At 39.3% G+C, this 22141-nt stretch overlaps 1 protein-coding gene across 1 annotated transcript in view; it reads left to right on the top strand.

Annotated features, from left to right (window-relative positions):
- LOC109875452 (BMP/retinoic acid-inducible neural-specific protein 3-like) overlaps window positions 1–18410 on the top strand; it is a 90101-nt gene extending 71691 nt beyond the window's left edge. Inside the window, exons 7-8 of the mRNA XM_031809705.1 lie at window positions 14829–15051; window positions 16547–18410. Coding sequence (XP_031665565.1) covers window positions 14829–15051; window positions 16547–17666 — 1343 coding nt within the window. The 3' untranslated portion in view covers window positions 17667–18410. The remainder of the gene's footprint in view (window positions 1–14828; window positions 15052–16546) is intronic.
- The last annotated feature ends 3731 nt before the right edge of the window (window positions 18411–22141 follow it).

Here is a 22141-nt window from a genome sequence, read left to right as displayed (position 1 = left end):
TAAATCATTGAAAGGCTCCGCCCAATGTTTCATAACGGCTCTCATTAGTAAAGCAATTTCTACACAGATTTCTATAACTGACAAAGCAAAATCAGTCTCTCACGCTAGCACCCAACTAATCTAATATTAGTTGTATAGTTATATAGTCAAATGAGTTACACTTGACTGTATTTAATTCTGCAACATACAAGCATTATGTAAATCTTAACAAATTTACCTTCTTGGATCTATTTTTTTATCCGACAAAAAGGACCTGTCAACACCTCCTTTTAACTACTGTGAAAGATGATGTGCAGAGCTATAAATTCAGCCTGTAAAAGTCAAATATTCTTTTAGTGTTAGATTCACTATCCCTTCATGATACAGTGCAAATCGCTTAATTACCACAATGGTTCCATTATGTTAATTAAAAACATGCCTTCAAGTAACAGAGAGTTATTTGATACATGGTACCACCTACAAATAGTCTTGGCACTGCTTCCCCATCAAGACCTGCCAATTGAAATTTCACTGATGGCTTGCCCATTTCTGCATTTATTACCTAAATAAAGCATGCACTGGAAGCAGTTAGATGTGTCACATGCACATTTTGAATGTGACAGATTTGTAATAACAACAAAAATAATTCTCCAGAAATTGATTTCTTTGGTTCAATAGCTGGCAACATTTCCTAACATTGTAGTATTTATTCAGGGGATTATTTCAGGGGATTACATCTGTCGGATGAACAAAACATCACTATATATCACCAAGGACATCCATGCATCTTCAATATTTAGCATTTTGTACATGTCTTACTGTTTGACTGATTTGTATTGCTTTTTTCCCCTACATTTTGACTGAATTAGATTAGAATGTGATATGCGTATCACACACACTGATTGGATGATAACACTGTCATAACGAAGATCAAGCATTATGTTGACACATGCAGGTAGATACTTCATCCATAGCTCAATAGAGCTTGACCAGCAGCCAAACCAATGTAATGCATATAGCCACAGAATTTGGCTATAATCTGCCATGTAAAAAATATTAATTTAAAAGATACTTAGCCTATATACTGGTAGAAGTTGCATGTTGCACATGCCAGTAATATGATTGGAGCTATAATTCTACCATGAACGTATGCTGATACAGTGCCACACGGATAAACACTTTGTAATCGTTAGTATACAGACTAAGAAAATGGGTCAAGCTTCACACAAGCACTACACACAAGGCACTGGATTGAATAAATCTTCAGGTCAAAGATGAGGTTTGCCAAAGGTTGAAGTTCTGAGTGTGCCACAAAGATCTGGAAATATGCACCCATTGTATTAATAGTTTTCTCGATACATTGAGGAATCGTGAGTTGAATAAAGCAGGGCTTTGGGAATAGTTCCCTTTGGGATGCTACGATCGCTGTGATTTTGTATTCTGTGCAGACTTCACATGTTCATGCCGGAGGCATGTGAGTTCGCTTACATGATCGGAGACCATGCAGCACACGTCTACCTTAAATCATGCAGCAGTGGCAGCAAACAATTTTTACAAAGGGTGCTATATTACAAACGAGTCCAGAATTATTTGTAAGTTGAAGATCATTTAGGCTACTGAAATTCTATACAAGCTTTTAAATGCTATTTAGAGAACAGCAAAAACAAGCAAAAATGACCCTTGCCATTATCACCTTGGCTGCTGTAGGTTCATTCACCTCAGTCGATCTACAAACACATAGCCTATTAGCTATACAATTGTAATGTTATACCCCTGAAAGGGAGGAAATATGAGAAATGATTCACGCTGACAGATAGCATCAGCGACAAAACAAACATTTATGACATTATTGCTGTATTATTTGTAATTTTATAGCATTTTAATGTAGGCTTATAAGGAAAATAAGCCATGTGTCTTATTTTATTTAAGTTCCTAAATTGTTTGGTAAGATTAGTACAGATTTTCTCAGGTGACCCCACTCTGTACTAACCTCTCTCTCTGCTTGCTTCCTCTCTCTCTGTCTCCTCTGCTTCCTTCTGCAAGCATTGCAGCCTGCCTCAGCCTTACCACTGAGCGCCACATAACTGTCTGTCTCCGTAGCCTAGTCTCTGTGGAGTTATTATGAGAATTTAGTAGAATATTTTTTGCTCCTTCTAAGGTAGGCTGCGTTTAACGTTAGCTTCTTACTTCCTCCTTCTAGCTGGCTAAATAATACTAGCCAGACACCTTCAACATTACTGCAATATACAGTTGAAGTCAGAAGTTTACATACACCTTAGCCAAATGCATTTAAACTCCGTTTTTCACAATTCCTGACATTTAATGCAAGTAACAATGCCCTGTCTTAGGTCAGTTAGGATCACCACTTTATTTTCAGAATGTGAAATGTCAGAATAATGGTAGAGAGAATAATATGTTTCAGCTTTTATTTCTTTCATCACATTCCCAGTGGGTCAGAAATACTCAATTAGTATTTGGTAGCATTGCCTTTCAATTGTTTAACTTGGGTCAAATGTTTTGGGTAGCATTCCACAAGCTTCCCACAATAAGTTGGGTGAATTTTAGTCCATTCCTCCTGACAGAGATGGTGTAGCTGAGTCAGGTTTGTAGGCCTCCTTGCTCACACACACTTTTTCAGTTAGGCCTCAAATTTTCAGCTCAGGTCTTTATGATGGCCACTCCAATACCTTGACTTTGTTGTCCTTAACCTCCAATACCTTGACTTTGTTGTCCTTAACCTCTAATGACTCCCCATCCCGCATGAGGGAGCGTAATCATCGACTGACACTAATTAGCATAACGCAACGGACATAAATATTCCTAGAAAATATTCCTATTCATGAAAATCACAAGTAAAATATATTGAGACACAGCTTAGCCTTTTGTTAATCACCCTGTCATCTCAGATTATCAAAATATGCTTTACAGCCAAAGCTAGACAAGCATTTGTGTAAGTTTATCGATAGCCTAGCACAGCATTTTGTCCAGCTACCAGCAGGTAACTTGGTCACGGAAATAAGAAAAGCAATCTAATTAAATTGTTTACCTTTGATGAGCTTCGGATGTTTTCACTCACGAGACTCCCAGTTAGATAGCCAATGTTCCTTTTTTCCAAAAATATTATTTTTTGTAGGCGAAATAGCTCCGTTTGTTCTTCATGTTTGGCTGAGAAATCACCCGGAAATTGCAGTCACGAAAACGCAGAAAAATATTCCAATATTAGCTCCATAATATCGACAAACATGGCAAACGTTGTTTATAATCAATAATATATCCACCGGGACAATTGGTTTTTCAGTAGGACCGATTGGAATAATGGCTACCTCTGTATTTTACGCGAGAATCACCCTGGGAGCCATCAGGTGACCAGTTGCACAATGTAGCCGCTTACGGGTATTCTTCAACATAAATGCGTAAAACTACGTCACAATGCTCTAGACACCTTGGGGAATACGGAGAAAAAGTAATCTGATTGATAGCCCATTCACTGCTCAATAGGGACGCATTGGAACGCAGCGCTTTCAAAACATGAGGCACTTCCGGATTGGATTTTTCTCAGGCTTTCGCCTGCAATATCAGTTCTGTTATACTCAGACAATATTTTTACAGTTTTGGAAACTTTAGAGTGTTTTCTATCCTAAGCTGTCAATCATATGCATATTCTAGCATCTTGTCCTGACAAAAATGATTTTTCCCTAAATGAAAATACTGCCCCCTAGTCACTAAAGGTACTTTGGAAGTATGCTTGGGGTCATTGTCCATTTGGAAGACCCATTTGCGACCAAGCTTTAACTTCCTGACTGATGTCTTGAGATGTTGCGTCAATATATCCACATAATTTTCTTACCTCATGATGCCATCTATTTTGTGAAGTGCACCAGTCCCTCCTGCAGCACAGCACCCCCACAACATGATGCTGCCACCCCTGTACTTCACGGTTGGGATGGTGTTCTTCGACTTGCAAGCCTCCCCCTTTTCCCCAAACATATCATTATGGCCAAACAGTTATATTTTTGTTTCATCAGACCAGAGGACATTTCTCCAAAAGTCTGATCTTTGTCCCATGTGCAATTGCAAACCGTAGTCTGGCTAGAGTGGCTTCTTCCTTGCTGAGCAGCCTTTCAGGTTATGTCGATATAGGAATCCTTTTACTGTGGCTATAGATACTTTTGTACCTGTTTCCTCCAGCATCTTCACAGGGTCCTTTGCTGTTGTTCTGGGATTGATATGCACTTTTCACACGAAAATACATTCATCTCTAAGAGACAGAACGCGTCTCCTTCCTGGACGGTACGATGGCTGCATGGTCCTATGGTGTTTATACTTGCTTACTATTGTTTGTACAGATGAACGTGGTACCATTAGGCATTTGGAAATTGCTCCCAATGATGAACCAGGCTTGTGGAGGTTTACAATTCTTTTTCTAAGGTCTTGGCTAATTTCTTTTGATTTCCCCATGATGTCAAGCAAAGGGGCAATGAGTTTGAAGGTAGGTCTTGAAATACATCCACAGGTACACCTCCAATTGACTCAAATGATGTCAATTAGCCTATCAGAAGCTTCTAAAGCCATGACATAATTTTCTGGAATTTTCCAAGCTGTTTAAAGGCACAGTCAACTTAGTGTACAGTGGGGCAAAAAAGTATTTAGTCAACCACCAATTGTGCAAGTTCTCCCACTTAAAAAGATGAGAGAGGCCTGTAATTTTCATCATAGGTACACTTCAACTATGACAGACAAAATGAAAAAAAACCTCCAGAAAATCACATTGTAGGATTTTTAATGAATTTATTTGCAAATTATGGTGGAAAATAAGTATTTGGTCAATAACAAAAGTTTATCTCAATACTAACTTGTTATATACCCTTTGTTAGCAATGACAGAGGTCAAACGTTTTCTGTAATTCTTCACAAGGTTTTCACACACTGTTGCTGGTATTTTGGCCCATTCCAGGCCTCTCTCATCTTTTTAAGTGGGAGAACTTGCACAATTGGTGGCTAGCTAAATACTTTTTTGCCCCACTGTATGTAAACCTCTGACCCACTGTAATTGTGATACAGTGAGTTTTAAATGAAATAATCTATCTGTAAACAATTGTTGGGAAAATTACTTGTGTCATGCACAAAGTAGATGTCCTAACCGACTTGCCAACACTATAGTTTTTAACAAGACATTTGTGGAGTGGTTGGAAAAACAAGTTTTAATGACTCCAACCTAAGTGTATGTAAACTTCCGACTTCAACTGTAAGTCTCTGCCGGCAGCTAGCCCCCTGACTCACTGATCTACTGTATTTATAAGCGACTATTTACCAGTTGGGCACTCATTCTCCGAGAGCCAGTTTTTGTTTATTTTGGGGATGCCTGGAGACATGGCAGGAGTCTCAGGACAGGTTTAAAATTGCAGGACGGTTTTAAAACAGCAGCAGACACCTGCTCTCTAAGCCTATTTCAAACACCAGTTGAACGTTGCTACTCTCTTGAACAACTTTATGTCATGCGCCATACTTTCTTGTTCAATTGAATACATAAACATTGTGAGTTAAACTTTCCCCGTCTCTATTTTTGGGATGAAAGTAATCCATCGTCAAACTTGACCGGTAAGCTTAGCAAAGTAGAACAGATGTGTGAGGAGGTGTTGTATGCTGAAATTTACAGGGTTTTTGGGGGGAGAAAAACATTATCAACGCTGTTCAATATCTGACTGCTTGCCACAAAGACATTGAGCTATAAATAGAATAGCAGACCGAGGCCTCTCCTCTCTCTTCTGCTGAAAGATAGGAGAGACCATGGCAGTTCATCTTCTACTATTGTTCACTCTGTGTGCCTGTTCATATAGGTGCATCAAATCCACATGGGGTAATCTAGCGTGGTTTTGGGATCCTTCAGCACAGACTCCATTTCTCACCAGGATCGCCTGCAGAGATCCTTTGTAACAAATGGCACCGTTTTCCCTATATAGTGCACTACTTTTCACCAGAGCCTTATGGACCATGGTCAACAGTAGTGCACTATAGGAAAAAGAATGCAATTTGGGACGCATGCATAAATTGTTCAGGGGAAAGGACCACATGCCCACTGTACAAAGGCAGCTGGAGGTGCATTACATGTCTCTGGGGGGTGGCTTGTGTAATGTATACTCTCCCTTCCCACTTTCTCATTTCCTAGAATCTTTGCTCTCCCAAGGGACCTTTTCTGATAATGTAGTTATGGGGATAGTATTAATCCTTCCTTTCTGTCTTAAGAGATAGAATCACTGCCTAGGTGAAGGTATAGCTTACATACAACTACCTCTCTGGGAAAATAAGTTTATAATATTTTCTGCCAAACAGGAAATATTGCTACAGTATGTTGTAATATGAGCGGGTTTTACTTACGTGTATAACTTATACTATACTATATTGGTGGTTTGTTGTAGCAAATTGAGCTAGTTGTAAACTTAAATGTTTTTGCCGAAACAATGTAATTGAAAAACATTAAACTGATGTCAGGGAAAATTTGTGAGTACAGATCAGCTCAGTAGCGAATAACAATGAACTTCCTTCTGTCTGTTTGCGACCATATGCATTCAACATGGACAGTTTGTGATGCCAAGGGTAGTCTCCACTGGCTCAATTAGATTCTGACACACACTGTCGAGTCCAGCTCATCAACTGTCATAGTACTAAAGTGAGGATCTCATTAACAGTATTAAGCAGTTCCTTTTCAGGTCTTTATAAAGGCAGTTTTATAAACACTAGCTATTGTGTGTGAGTAATATGTGGGCTGGTCCACCACAAGATTACAATGGCAAAAATGTTACTTATTAGTCCAAATATGTAATTTAAAAAAAATCTATGTAATTTATATTTTTATTGCAAGTAAATTGCAAGACAGCTGTCTGTGCATGTCTATCAGAAGATAACGTTGCATGTGAATGTAAGTGTAGTAGAGTTGTGTAAGTTCAGTGGGACAGCTACCCATCAGGACAATAGAAAACACCCTTCATACACTGAAGTTGAAGAGGTATTAAGAGTCCTTCATTACTCTGAATAAAAAGTCAACTCAGTACATATAGCACTTTGGAAACCTTTCCCAATGGCTCAAATGTTCACAGTGCCAGCCACGGTACAGCAAGTCTCTCCCAGGTTGGTTCTTCCCTCTTGAGCTTCTAAGCCCCAAGCCCATTGCTAAATGTAATGTGCGACATAAGCCTTGCAAACATTTCTATCTTTACTTTGCCCATGGCCCAAAAATTTTTTACTGTGAGGAGAGACGAAACTTCCTTAAATTCCCTACCGTGAGAGCAACGATTTATAGCTTGCCACAAGCTCTTCATTGTCAGTGAAGTTTTACCTATAATTGCTACTACATCGCCATAGGACACTGTCTCGGAGCAAGGTACTCTCATATTCCTGCACTGCTGAAATACAAGTAAATGTACTGTAATCGATTTATAAAAGACAAAAATGTGCATTTGTGGACCACGTATGGTTCATATCTGAGGACTGAGGAGCAAGGTCACTGCTTCCTCTTATTCCTGCATGAAGAAAAAATAAAGATTTACTGTTAGAAAATGAATCGTGAACGGCATGTCAGTCAGAGGCAGTCTCCAGATTAGAGCAGTGACTTGGATTTTTTATCTGCGTCCCAAATTACACCCTATTCCCTGTATAGTACACTACTTCTAACCAGAGCTCTATGTGCACTGATCAAAAGTGTTGCACTAAATAGGGAATAGGGTGCCATTTGAGATGTAGTCTCCACTGTTAATTTTCATAGGCCTTTCAACCTGCCCAGTAAGTCTTATCACAATCTAGTTTAAAAGTGTGAGTTTAATGTAGTTCAAACTCAGTGGTACAGCATAAGTTAAGAAGTAATACTATTTTTGAAACATAAATCAAAACCCAGATACAACTTAATACAAATCACAAGATAAGATGTGGGTCATGGGGGGGTCAGCCGCCTTCTACAGCAGCAATTTAAAAGCACCAGAAAATCAACTTGTAAAGTAATACAAGGTGAACGTTCTGTGGAAAGAAACAAAGCAAGTGCACACCTAAAAGATGTTTGATGGAGAAGAGGGAAATAACATGCTGTGAGTTTCCTCTGGTCTCCCATGGAGGGAAAACAGTGGAATCAATGAACAATGATTAAAATAGTGTAACGATTCTCGTTGGTGGGAGGAGAGGAGGACCAAAATGCAGCGTGGTAAGTGTTCGTCATATTTTAATTGAAGAACTGAACACTACACAAAATAACAACGAAGAGAAAACGAAAAAGTTCTGCCAGGTGAACAGACATTAAACAGAAATTAAACACCCACAACCAAAATGAGGAAAACAGGCTACCTAAGTATGATTCTCAATCAGAGACAACGAACGACACCTTCCTCTGATTGAGAACCATACTATGCCAAACACATAGAAATATATCAACATAGAAAAAAGAACATAGACTACCCATCCCAACTCACACCCTGACCAACCTAACACAAAGACAAAAAAGGAACTAAGGTCAGAACGTGACAAATAGGGAGATGCTGAGTCACATGTAGGCTAGCTTTGTCATTCACAACACTAAGACTATTGAAATTATTGACAATATTGCATGTCCGCCTTACGAATAATCCTTCTGCCATAAAGGGAATTTAAGGGTAATGTTTGGTATATAAAATAGATCAGTTTAAACGATGCACTAACTGTAAGTGGGAGCATAGTTAAATCCAATCTGTCTTCATCTAACTAGGCCATCTGAGTTCCTTTATACAAACAACCTTGATAATGCCCAAGGTTAATACATTTTATTATCCAGAACCATCAAATACAAAAAAAAAATTGTAATGTATGAGAATTCTAATGAATACATACCAAAACATAACATACTAAATGGAGGGTCACAGATTTACATACAGAATAGTACAAGCTACTCTGAGACCAGATTGATTGTACACTGTCTCATTCCAACTGCGGCCTGTTGGTGTAACATCCTGGAGCGTACTGCTTTCATGCTGTAGGAGCAATGAAACAGTATATTCTTGATACGCTCCCTTGGTCAGGTTAGAGAAACTGGTGCCCAGCTACAAGAACTGGGCTACTGTAGATCCAATATATGACTCAGCTCAACAAAATCTCCTCAGAAATGTACCCAAAGCATCGGCTTTGGTAGATGGACAGCAGGCGATATCTATGGCACTTAAAGTACATATTTTGTGGGCAGTATCTCTCTCACAATGTATTGCTCACAAAGTATAAAAATCATTATTTTCAGGCAAGTATTCTGAGAAATAGAGTGAGTTCCAAAAGTATTGGGACACATGTTTTATTGTTTTAGTTATGTGCTCCAGCACTTTGGATTTGAAATAATACAATGACTATGAGTTTAAAACGCAGACTGTCAGCTTTCATTTGAGGATTTTCTCATCCATATCAGGTGAACCGTTTTGAAATTACATCACTTTTTGTACATATTCCCTCCAATTTAGGGGACCAAAAGTATTGGGACAAATTCACATAAATGTGTATTGAAGTATTTGGTCTCATATTCATAGCACGCAACTACTACATCAAGCTTGTTAATCTACACATTTGTTGAATGCATTTGCTGTTTGTTTTTTGTTGTGTTTCAGATTATTTTGTGCCCAGTGGAAACAAATGGGAAATAATGTATTGTGTCATTTTGGAGTCAATTTGATTGTAAATAAGAATGGAATATGTTTCTAAAGACTTCTACATTAATGTGGATGCTACCATGGTTCTGGATAATCCTGAATTAAGCGTGAATAATAATGAGTGAGAAAGTTAGATACACAAATATCATATCCCCAGGACATGCAAATCTCTCACCATTACAATAACAGGGGAGGTTAGCATTTTGGGGGGTATGATATTTGTGCTTTTGGAGCTCACTGCAGCTGCTTGGCAAACCCTGAATGATTGAACCCCTCATGTTCACTCAATCTATTATTCAGGTCTGATCTCACCGCATGACTGGGGAAAATATTACATCTTCAACCAGACATGCTAAATAACTGGTGGGCTTACTAAAGCTTCTAGTGTTACCCTCTCTGTTGTCAAAGTTGATCTGGCAAGAGTAATTTAATACCTTTTCATGCCTATTCATAATACACAAAAGGAGTTTGATATTTTTCTCTTGGCAACAACAAAAAGACAGTTTCCGAACATGGCCAAATGTATAGGTTTCTAAACTCACGTGTACAGTATATCAATATCAAAGGAAACAGTTATCAAGCATCTGTAGATCTTTCCTTAGAAATCATAAGGCCATCTTGAGGATGTGACATTCCATCTTGCTACACACGTTAGCTTTTAAGCTGGAATTCTTAATGGTGAAACTGCCACATCTTTTTGCCATATCACAACAAAGATGTCTCTGTAAACAACAAACACAGCAGCGTATGTACTGCACTTCTTTTTTACCTTGATGCGTGACACTCCCCACCTTAAATACTGAATTATCTGAGCCTTTTAGATCAAGAGCTGGAGTCGGTGTCAGGTTTTTATGTTTCAGCACTGTGAGAAAGACCCAGCGTTCGGAGTTTACTGTGAGGAGGCAACAAAGCAGAACTGATTTTTCTTTTCCACCGTGAGGCTTTTATTAGCAAAAGTGAGGATATAGTCAGCAAAATGTACAACAATTTACAAACATAATAAACTGTATCAAATAGAGCTCTTCAAACCAAACCTAGGCTACAATAACACTTGAAACCTCAGCAGCATGCCAACCTGTTCCCTGTCCCGCAAATGAAGGAATGACAGGGTTTACCTATGATGCAACCAATGAGAACAAGCCAATTAACATTATGATCAATTAACATTCAACAGCATAAAGTAACATCTAAACATCTTCAGATGATACACACACGAATAACCTTGAGCACACATATCAATTACAGTGCAACCATTCTTTTAGCATAAATACAATCTGGGATAAGAACATGTACGTCCACCCGGGATAAGACATTTCCGCTATACCCATACACTGAATAAACCATGCGCACTTGAACGCACCCCATCGCCTGTCAATTCTCTGGAAATGAACAGACAACCCTCTACGAACAACAAGGTAACCCTTTACTAAAAGGACATCGCTAGCCCCACATTACATACAAACAATTCATAAATGCATGTGTTTATCATGAACCATTAACCGTTTGCAATTTTGGATTATTGATAAAAGCACGTCTTTAGATTCTGTGACTAATATCATAGGAAGATCGTCACAAACACCAACCTTGGAAAGAGGAATCGTTGTAGTAGTGGAGATTGATCTTCTTTAAGAGTTTGTGAAACCTTAGAGCACGGTAGTGGTGTTTGTCCATACTAAAATCACCCACCAGAGTTCAATAAGCAGAAATCTGATAGCATTGCTTTCCCAACTGTGTGTGCAAAGGCCAAATATATTTATTGTTCAGGCTTTACCAGCACTGACAGAAGGTGAGGTGCATTTCTCATATGAACAATGTTCATACATATGTTCAAGACAAAATATTGATTTCTTGAAGAAAGGCTCTTGAAAATATAGTTAAACCACAGTCTTTCTTGAGCCTAGGTGAAATACTTGTTAATCTGATGGAAAAGCTGCAAGCCTCACATTAAGAAAGTGAATGGCTGTTTAGACAGCATTATGTTACGTTGTGAGTTATCCAACAGAGAGAGAATTATAAGCCATTTACAAGGCAATAGAGCTCAACTATCAATGCATACCAGAACCTGTCATTGGGTAAGATTATACAGTATGTGTTGCTTTCTCCGACTGTCAAATCAAACACAGTGCTTCTGCTCATCATTATTTGGCTGTGGCCTGGGAGTAATACATATTTGATCTATCAGAGCAGGCAGGGGTCAATAATCCAGAATAGTGGGGTAAGATACAAAAACGTCAGGCAGTCAAAGGGTCAGGGCAGGCAGAACGGTCAAAACAGGAAGGACTAGAAAACAGGAGCAAGAAACAGGCAGGAGCAGGGAAACAAACGCTTGTAGGTTTTACGGACACAACGAAATGGCAACAGACAAACAGAGAACACAGGTATAAATACACAGGGGGAAGATGGGCGACACCTGGAGGGGGGTGGAGACAAGCACAAGACAGGTGAAACAGATCCGTGTGTGACAGTATAGTGTCTTAGCTTACACATTTTACAGTTTATCTCAAGTGGTACGATCTCATTCTGAAGGGATTTCTTAATTCATGTTTAGAAAATTGGAGTCCTTAAGGGATTAGAGTAATCTCTAAACAAAAGCATCTATTAAGATATTAACGTAATGTTAATTAGTCCAGTTGCATGTCACATTATATGCCACTAGAAAGCCATCAAAGTATCCATCAACTAGTTTATATGCACATGATGATGTCTTTCCAATCCGATACAGATTGCATTTCCCATGCTCAGTCTGAGCGCAACAAGATCCCCCTAAATATGTAATATTTCAGAATCTGATATTTCAGAATCTGATTCGAGGGGAAAGGGAAAAGGTTTTTCTTAGTCCTATCTCTGGAATATAAAGTGTTGAAAAATGCCATAGAAGAATTGGAACCTTGTTCATAAAGAGCTAACATCAATTACAGTAGTTCCTACAGATAGTTTACCATTCCCGACAAGTTTTACCTTGTGACAAGTGCCGACTTTATGTCATTGTACCATATAGTGAGTGCATTCTAACTATAATGTCAAATATGGTGGAAGCACTGTATAGTAGTTGCCGTCAAAGTGCCACAAGCAACCATTTGATGTCTTTGCGATGATGGCTTGACAGCCATGTCTCACTGTGTTTTCCACTTGAAGTATTCCAGTAGGAGTAGAATACACATGGAAAGAAAAAAGAAGACATGTGTTTGAAGGAAGGATGGTAAACTTAGATCTCTTTAGCAATATGTTTATAACTTCTTCAATCAAAGAAATGGAAGAGTTGTGGGGAATCCAAGGGGGATTCCTTAAAGATTCAACCCTGACAGGTGCAGTATTCAGAAACAACGTGATTTATTTGATTTACTAAGCTTAATCCATTGAGAAATGGGAAGATATCTCCCTGTACTCCAGGCAGACGACATCTGCTCTGTAATTCTGACATGTATTGCAACATACAACTCAAAAACACAAGCTTTATGACAGAGCAATGTCCTCTTTTAAAATAATGGCTTCACCCTCCCTAATGTAAAATGATAGTTGCAGCACTGCCATGCAAAACCATGATTCAAAATACTTGTTTTTGAGCTAAATGAACAAGCTGAGGCAGCCATCAGTTTCCTGTCCGTTCTCTTTATGGTCATATGAATCACTAATATGCCCAACAGAATGAGAATGGGCAGTGTCCATTATGGAATATAACCTCATCCCTTTATCTGACACATTTCGAAAGGCCGATATTGTCCATCAATTTGAACATAAAGTCATAAATGCCAGAAAAAGGGGAATAGGCTGACAAATTCCTTTTGTGTGCTGTGAATCCTAATGATCATTCAAACGGCCTGGGTTATACAGTGCATGTGGAGGGAAGCAGAGGAATTGATCACTCCAGTTATTGGTCAGGCAGAGACTCAATGGCTGCATCCCAAATGGCACCCTATTCCCGTCCTCATGCTCCCTGTTAAAAAGTAGTACACTACTGTATAAAGGGAATAGGTTGCCATTTGGGGTGCATCCAATGTTTCACTTCTGTATGTGGGTGAACCTGACAAGCAGCAAGCTATAGGGTAGCAAAGTGAAAGATGCGGTTTTTATTCTATGATATTACCACTGGATAGCCTTGGCTTGTCCGGTGGTTGGTTAGAATGCGTAAGTACATGCTAAGAAAATGTGTTATTTGATGTGGGCATAATGTAGTGTCTAACCACATATGAAATCAGCAAGTACAGTGCCTCCTTGTGTCAGATGAAAGTAGGTAACCATAAGGGCATAACATCTCTGATTGCCTTGTAGCTGATATGTAAGTAAGGCAGTTATATACTGACCACTGCTTATTCTGTTTTCCAAAAAAAGGGACGTAGTGTTTGTCAGAGCACCAAAGTGCACCATAACTGCATGTGATAATATGCCGACAACCGAGTCATCTGGTAAGGTTTTTTGACTAGCAGTTCCTCTGGTGTAATGCCCATGTCAATAAATAATTACGCAGGATATCTATCGAGATAGAAAGCAATTAAATAATTGACTACTACCATTAAAAAAACAAAGCATTTAACACTGAACACACTAAGGGATCCATCAATCCAAATACCTATTGCTACATCACATGCATTTCAAATTGATAGTATGAATAGATGTGACAACGTGAGCCTGATGTGTAAAACAATTGAGCCGTTGAATGTGCTAAACTAACACCGTAATGCCAAAGCTAATATTATCAAACTAATTTGGTGTTGGCTCTGGGAGCCCGAGGTAGTTCACTCAGGATCATTGAACACTGTAATGTCCTGAGCCCGCCAGTGCACTGCAATTTACTCACTTGCATTATGCCAAAAGTAGCACATGTGATAATAGAAGCTCCAGCCCCCATAACAATTGCAGGTCTCACCCAGTTGGGCTTTGTAAAAAAAAAAGTGTCTTCATTGCAGTGATTTGATAGGATACCTCATGTTAGCTGCATGGGTAGACAACTTTCCTACAGCATAAGTAGGAAGTCTCTGCATAGTTTAAATTAGCACAGTGTCCCAAGAATATAAATACCAGGAGCTGTCCATGGTAGATTTAGGGATATGGACCATAATTGCACAATAAAACGTACCATCCATAATTAAAATACCTTGTATTTTAAAAAAAATATGTAGTGTATTGATGGATATATGAAATGATTGACTTTGTGTTAAATAAAACACTAATCTTATTTTCTTGTGATTGTTTCTCAATTTCTTAGACGAATTCAAGGCCTTCATGAAAAAACTACCAACAGACCGTTTTTTAAACACATCCTTGGTATTCAAGTTTTGGGCAGCAGATGCAGCTCTCCAGAGGCGCTACATCCAATTGGAGAGCAGCACCATTTTGATTCTTGGGAAAGCCCAGAAGATTGTGAGGAAACTCTTCTCTCTGAGCAAGCGATGTCCCAAACTGCCAAGGATCAGCCTCCCAAGAGAAAGGTATAATAATGGGAACATTACATGCTCTCAAATCATTCCACAAATAGATTATAATATCTGCCACATCAGAGATGAAAACGTCTTTATATTGGCTTTTGAACATCTTACACCTACTTTAAATTACGTTAATTATTACATAGAACCACTTACAACCACTTCATGGCATTTTATCACCACTTTGTGTCCTCTTTTATATCAAGTAATTTGACCAAGCAAAGTAATTTTATTTGGGTCAGGTCTTAATACTTTTCCCTATAGTTAAAATAGTACACCCTTAATCACATATACCTGGCTGAGTTGTCTGTCATTTAGAGGCAATTTGGTATCTGATGCTGTGCGAAAACCAGGCCAAGCATCTGAAATGAAATAGAGACAGAGCTGTTTAGTGTCTCCACCCTGATTGAAGGGGTCTGGGTGATGTGAGGTCTGCGGTGGCATGTCTGTAATCAAGTGCTCTTAGAGACAACAGGTTGGTGTGAACCACTTGCTCACTGAACACCCACATTTCTGTGACAAGCACTACCTCTGGCTGTCATTCACTCATTAAACTCTGTTCAAACAAATAACAACAATCTATTCAGCTCAGCTGAGCCAGAAGATTTCTACATCATCATCATCATCATGTGCTATATAATCCCTCATTTTGGAATGCGGAAAGGAATAAATTGCATATTTCAGCTTTACATAGTGCAATTCCCAATACAGAACCGGTTGAGGAAAACTCGTCTTTGCAGAAGCAACTCCAGCATAGAGCTTTGTAGAAAGTTACAGCAAAGTACTCAATTGTTAATTTATTTACAATATTTGAGTTTTTTTCCCTCAAATGTGGTTGCACCAAAAATATCTCATCCTACGAATGCTTGTACATAATTCATGAACACAGACTTAAGCTCAAATTCACTTTATAGTGAACATTAAGTATAGCACGTAAAATCTAATAAAATCAAAGAACACATTAGCTATGACATATTAGTACTTAAAAGAACAATCCTTCATAAGTATGTTGTGCCAGTTCTGGAACATGCTATGCATAACTCTGGAAGACACCTATCCTCCAGAGTAAACTGAACAGGTGGATGAAGGATCTTCTGCGTAGGGTTCTTGGTATTCTTCTGAATCCCTAAGACGGACGCCCACATCAATCATTATTTGGCACTCACTAAATGGGATGATGTTAAGTGAAAGTTAAAACATCGTCTTCACTTGTGTCTTTTATGCACTGTTCCTCTGTCCTTTCTAAAGGCTACAATAGTGTTAGTCAAAAGAAAGTAATTGGATTAATGAATGAATACATTTATTGATGAAGAGCACTTATAAAGCTTTTTAAGTAAAGATGATTCCAAAGTCAAATTATGTTATTGAAAAGAATTATGTTAATCTTAATAACAAATGTGACTACTGATGTTTGCGGAGAACACATTACGCAAATGTCTCTCTTCTTGTTTCACGAATTAGCTCATTTTAAATACCTAATATTGTGCTCTTTTCTCTTTAGGACACCAGGATTTTGGCTGAACAGGGCCCAGTCACTCCTGTACTGCAATGAGCATGGAGTCCTGGGCACGTTTTCAGAGGAGGTGCAGAGCTGCACTTGCACTGCAGAGCACAGTAGTGCCTGCCAGGGGACAGTGCCCTGTGAGGTCGGAGAAGGGTCATCCTGCCTCTCATGTGCCCCAGACAACATCACACGCTGTGGCTCCTGCCACCTTGGCAACATCCTGCACCTGGGCTCGTGTCGGCCCAACATAGCAAACTCTCTGGACCACTACCTGAACATTGACTTTGACATGCCGGATGCAGAGTTCAAGTACCTGCTCCAGCGGCTGGACAGTCGCATGGAAGTCCATGCCATCTACATCAGCAATGACGTGCGTCTGGGAAGCTGGTTCAACCCAGCCTGGAGGAAACGCATGCTCCTCACTCTAAAGAGCAACAAAAACAAATCCAACCTCATTCATATGCTAATGGGTATCTCATTCCAGATCTGCTCTACTAAAAACAGTACCCTGGAGCCTGTGCCTGCCATCTATGTCAACCCATTTGGGGGTAGCCACTCAGAGAGTTGGTTCATGCCTGTCAACCAGCAGGACTTCCCAGACTGGGAAAGAACTAAGGTGGATGCCTCTCTGCAGTGCTACAACTGGACACTGATGCTGGGCACCAAGTGGAAGTCCTTCTTCGAGACGGTGCACATTTACCTGCGCAGCCGCATCCTGACCGATGACCCCACCGTCAACGAGACCCTTTTCTACGAACCCCTGGACCTAGATGACCACACGTCCAACCTGGGCTACATGAAGATCAACAATCTCAAGGTGTTCGGCTACAGCATGCACTTTGACCCCGAGGGCATCAAAGACCTGATTCTGCAGCTGGACTACCCTTACACGCAAGGCACCCAGGACGCAGCCTTTCATATGCTGCTGGAGATGAGAGACCGCATCAACCGGCTCTCCCCGCCTGGATTGCAGGCATTGGACCTCTTTTCATGTCTGCTCCGCCACAGGCTCAAGCTCTCCACTAGTGAGGTGGTGCGCATCCGAGACTCCCTCCAGATTTTCAACTCCAAGCTGCCCAATTCCTCGGAGGCAGAGCTGGGCCAGTTGTGCAGCTAGCTCAGTCTAAATTAGAGTCCAGAGAGTGCTGTGCTGCGCTGCTGGTTACTCTTCAGTCAGTTGCCAATTTATCCATCTGGTTTGGAAAACATGCACATATATTTCTCTGAGATGTCTAGAGCATTCCTATACACTGGTTGACAGAGCTCGGAGTGTGTTGGCTCTGTTGGATGTGAAGTGATGTCATGACAACAGATTTTGCTTTGCACAGATAGAGTTTTTAATATAAAGAGCGAGGAACTGAGTTTGGAAAATAATTGCTCTGGATTGTTCATCTGTTGGCAGTAAGTTGAGGAAACAGAAGAGGATTTCCCTTTCTAACGCTTTTTTCTTTGGTTACAGAATGATTTCATTTAAAAGAGTCTGATGGGCTGAATGAGTTGATTATGCTTACAAAATGACACATTGGTTTCCTTACCCTGTAAGCAGTCTATGGACAAGGTTTGACAGCAATCCATGTTTTGGTTTACTTTCCCTGGCACTGTTTCCACATGCTAATGTTTTGGAATTTGTGGCAGAAATCCCATTCAAGTCATGGGACCGATATTAGCATTTTTCACATCCAAATCATGTCCACATTTCTTAAAGTATCTCAAGTTGAATGTAAAGCCCAACAAAGTCACTTATGAGTTTAACATGATGCACAGAAAATTCTAATATCGTTCATGACTTTGTGCCACAAATGCTAAAACATTAGCATGTGGAAACTGTGCCAGGGAAACTAAACCAAAACATGGATTGCTGTCATACCTTGTCCATAGACTGCTTACAGGGTAAGGAAACTAATGTCATTTTGTAATTTGGGTGAACTATCCCTTCAACGTTTTATTATGATAATCATCCCCAAAAATGTTATCCTTGCCTTTCCATTTTATCTGGCATTCAAAATCCTGTAAAATATGTATTTGTGCTTAACATTTGGTTGGGAAGCCCAATAGTAAATATTTCTATTTATTTATTCAGCAACATTACTTTACCAAAAGAAGCTGAACATAGTGGCAAAATGAATGGTTAAAATGTCTTAAATGTTGAAATATCCTTTTGAGAGGATTTCAAAAGGTCTGTGGATATAGCTGTGTACATATTGCTCCATCTAAATCTAGATGTGGAAAGTACACATTGCTTTTTAGATAACCAAGTGCAAAGACCAAAAAAATATTTGTAACAAAATAAAATCATGCCTTATGATGGAGAATCAATGTTCAGATAAAAAGCACATTCAGCTGAGTGTTTAATTTTCAGGCTAGACCTTTTGAATACACAGTTGAAATCAGAAGTTTACATACACTTAGGTTGGAGTATTTAAAACTCATTTTTCAACCACTCCAGAAATGTCTTGTTAACAAACTATAGTTTTGGCAAGTTGGTTAGGACATCTACTTTGTGCATGACACAAGTACATAATTCACTGTATCACAATTCCAGTGGGTCAGAAGTTTACATACACTAAGTTGGCTGTGCCTTTAAACAGCTTGGAAATTCCAGAAAATGATGTCATGGTTTTAGAGGCTTCTGATAGGCTAATTGACATCATTTGAGTCAATTGGAGGTGTACCTGTGGATGCATTTCAAGGCCTACCTTCAAACTCAGTGCCTCTTTGCTTGACATCATCGGAAAATCAAAATAACTCAGCCAAGACGTCAGAAAAACAATTGTAGACCTCCACAAGTCTGGTTCATCCTTGTGAGCAATTTCCAAATGCCTGAAGGTACCACGTTCATCTGTACAAACAATAGTACGCAAGTATAAACACCATGGGACCATGCAGTCATCATACCTCTCAGGAAGGAGACGCATTGTCTCCTAGAAATGAACATACTTTGGTGTGAAAAGTGCATATCAATCCCAGAACAACAGCAATTGACCCTATGAAGATGCTGGAGGAAACAGGCACAAAAGTGTCTATATCCACAGTAAAACAAGTCCTATATCGACATAACCTGAAAGGCTGCTCAGCAAGGAAGAAGCCACTGCTCCAAAAGCGTCATAAAAAAGCCAGACTATGGTTTGCAACTCACATGGTGACAAAGATCTGACTTTTTGGAGAAATGTCCTCTGGTCTGATGAAACAAAAATAGAACTGTTTGGCCATAATGACCATCGTTATGTTTGGAGGGAAAAGGGGGAGGCTTGCAAGCTGAAGAACATCATCCCAACTGTGAAGCACGGGGGTGGCAGCATCATGTTGTGAGGGTGCTTTGCTGCCGGAGGGACTGGTGCACTTCACAAAATAGATGGCACCATGAGGATGGAAATTATGTGGATATATTGAAGCAACATCTCAAGACATCAGTCAGGAAGTAATATCTTGGTCGCAAATGGGTCTTCCAAATGGACAATGACCCCAAGCATGCTTCCAAAGTTGTGGAAAATGGCTTAATGACATCAAAGTCAAGGTATTGGAGCGGCCATCACAAAGCCCTGACCTCAATCCTATAGAAAAGTTGTGGCAGAACTGAAAAAGCGTGTGTGAGCAAGGAGGCCTACGAACCTGACTCAGTTACACCAGCTCTGTCAGGAGGAATGGACCTAAATTCACCCAACTTATTGTGGGAAGCTTGTGGAAGGCTACCCAAAATGTTTGACCCAAGTTAAACAATTTAAAGGCAATGCTACCAAATACTAATTGAGTGTATGTAAACTTCTGACCCACTGGGAATATGATGAAATAAATAAAAGCTGAAATAAATCATTCTCTCTATTATTCTGACATTTCACATTCTTAAAATAAAGTGGTGATCCTAACTGACCTAAGACAGGGAATTTTTACAGGTATTGTGAAAACTGAGTGTAAATGTAGTTGGCTAAGGTGTATGTAAACTTCTGAATTCAACTGTATTTTGCAAACATAACACCACATTTTTGGAATTGGCCAACTGTATTTGCATTCTAATGAGTACACCGTATTTTGGATCTTACCTGTAAATGTCAGTCACAATTCCTGTTCAAAGGTGTTTTTTTTAGCTCAAACCTTTATTCATTTTTTTCACGATAGGCCTACACATTGAAACTCAAATGAATATGTGCTGGAGGACATATATTTTTGTTGGTATAATATTACATCTGGATATGTTTAAATATTTTACACTGATTGTGATGGTTCAACAATTTGCCGTACTGCTATGGTATCTCCATTTCATATGTTAAAGTACTATTTGGTCTTTCATTATCTACAAAACCTACACCTTGAGTGAAAACCTACTGTCATAAATCTACTACTGGAATAGCTGTGTTTCTAGGATTTATCAGTTGTACCATTTGACAAGAGTGAGCAAGGAACCTTTGGTCTTGACAAAGAAGACCTATTTCAATGTCCCTCTTCACAGTACGAATCCTCTGTGTCTCTAATATATAAAGTGCAGCATTTGCAAGGTAAAAAACAAACATTTACAAGGTTGTCACAGAGCACGGGAACCAAACACATATTGTCACATCAGATAAAACTCACTGTGCCTCTGAACAACCTGGGAAAAACCTCAGACTATTTCAATGAGATGGGAGTCACAAACATAGAGTTTATAAATAAAAGTGATTTATCTTGGTGTCATCAAGAAATCTGCACTCGCCCTTCAGCTAATCGCCAGGACAGTGGAGGAAACCCAATCAATCAAGGAGGGTCTATTATGCTGTGTAAACTATTCAAACATTCCCACAAGAAAGGGAGTTGGCTATTTTTCTCCAATGATTTATGATGTTTTGAGAGTCCAATAACTGCATTAATGTTGTGGAATTGCTGAAATAAAATGAGGTGTTTTGCTTGGATTATTTTTTGCCTGTACATGTGTAGGTCATGTAGTAAAGTCATCAATTACCATTTGAATTATGAGTTTGGGGAATTGTTAGAAATACGAATTGTCTGGAGAATAGATTATTGATAGCAGGGAAAGAGAGAGAGACTAGGAACATTATCAACAACAAATAAATGTACTATTGCAATTTCATTACTATGGACATTATCATATAATAGAGACATTCAACTTTCCACTCCACTGCACATCCACTTGCATATCAGTCTGAAATCTAAGCATGCAAAGGAATGCATAAACTCTCCTTGACTTGATTGGCTGGCCTCTCATTACATGATAAATAGTATTCGCTGAGTACAGCAGAGGATTTCAAAGAGCATTTATTTGCTATTTTGTTTATTCCTGTTTGTTGCCTCTGACTGCCTCACTCCGTAAGACAGTAACTGACAGTTAAGCATGGCTGGCAGCACGCGGCACTTATCATACTACCCAGATGTTCTTCTTTCTGACTTTGTATTATTTTATGTCAATCAGTGGTGTGCATTTCTTCCATTTCTTCCCATTCGGCCAAATTGCACTTCTTTTTACATTTGCTGCACTTCATTGTTAGCGGCTGTCGTCCTTGAGCTTTTTATGGCCACCATGTACCTGGCTGGAAAGCCCTTTTCATGTGTGCTCTATCTAGTTTTCATTGGTGATAGGATGCCTGGTATGTAAATATCCCTGTG

This window comes from Oncorhynchus kisutch, linkage group LG30, assembly GCF_002021735.2.
Source record: "Oncorhynchus kisutch isolate 150728-3 linkage group LG30, Okis_V2, whole genome shotgun sequence".
NCBI lineage: Eukaryota > Metazoa > Chordata > Actinopteri > Salmoniformes > Salmonidae > Oncorhynchus > Oncorhynchus kisutch.
Note: the sequence above shows the minus strand (reverse complement) of the source record. Positions and strands in the feature narration are given on the sequence as shown.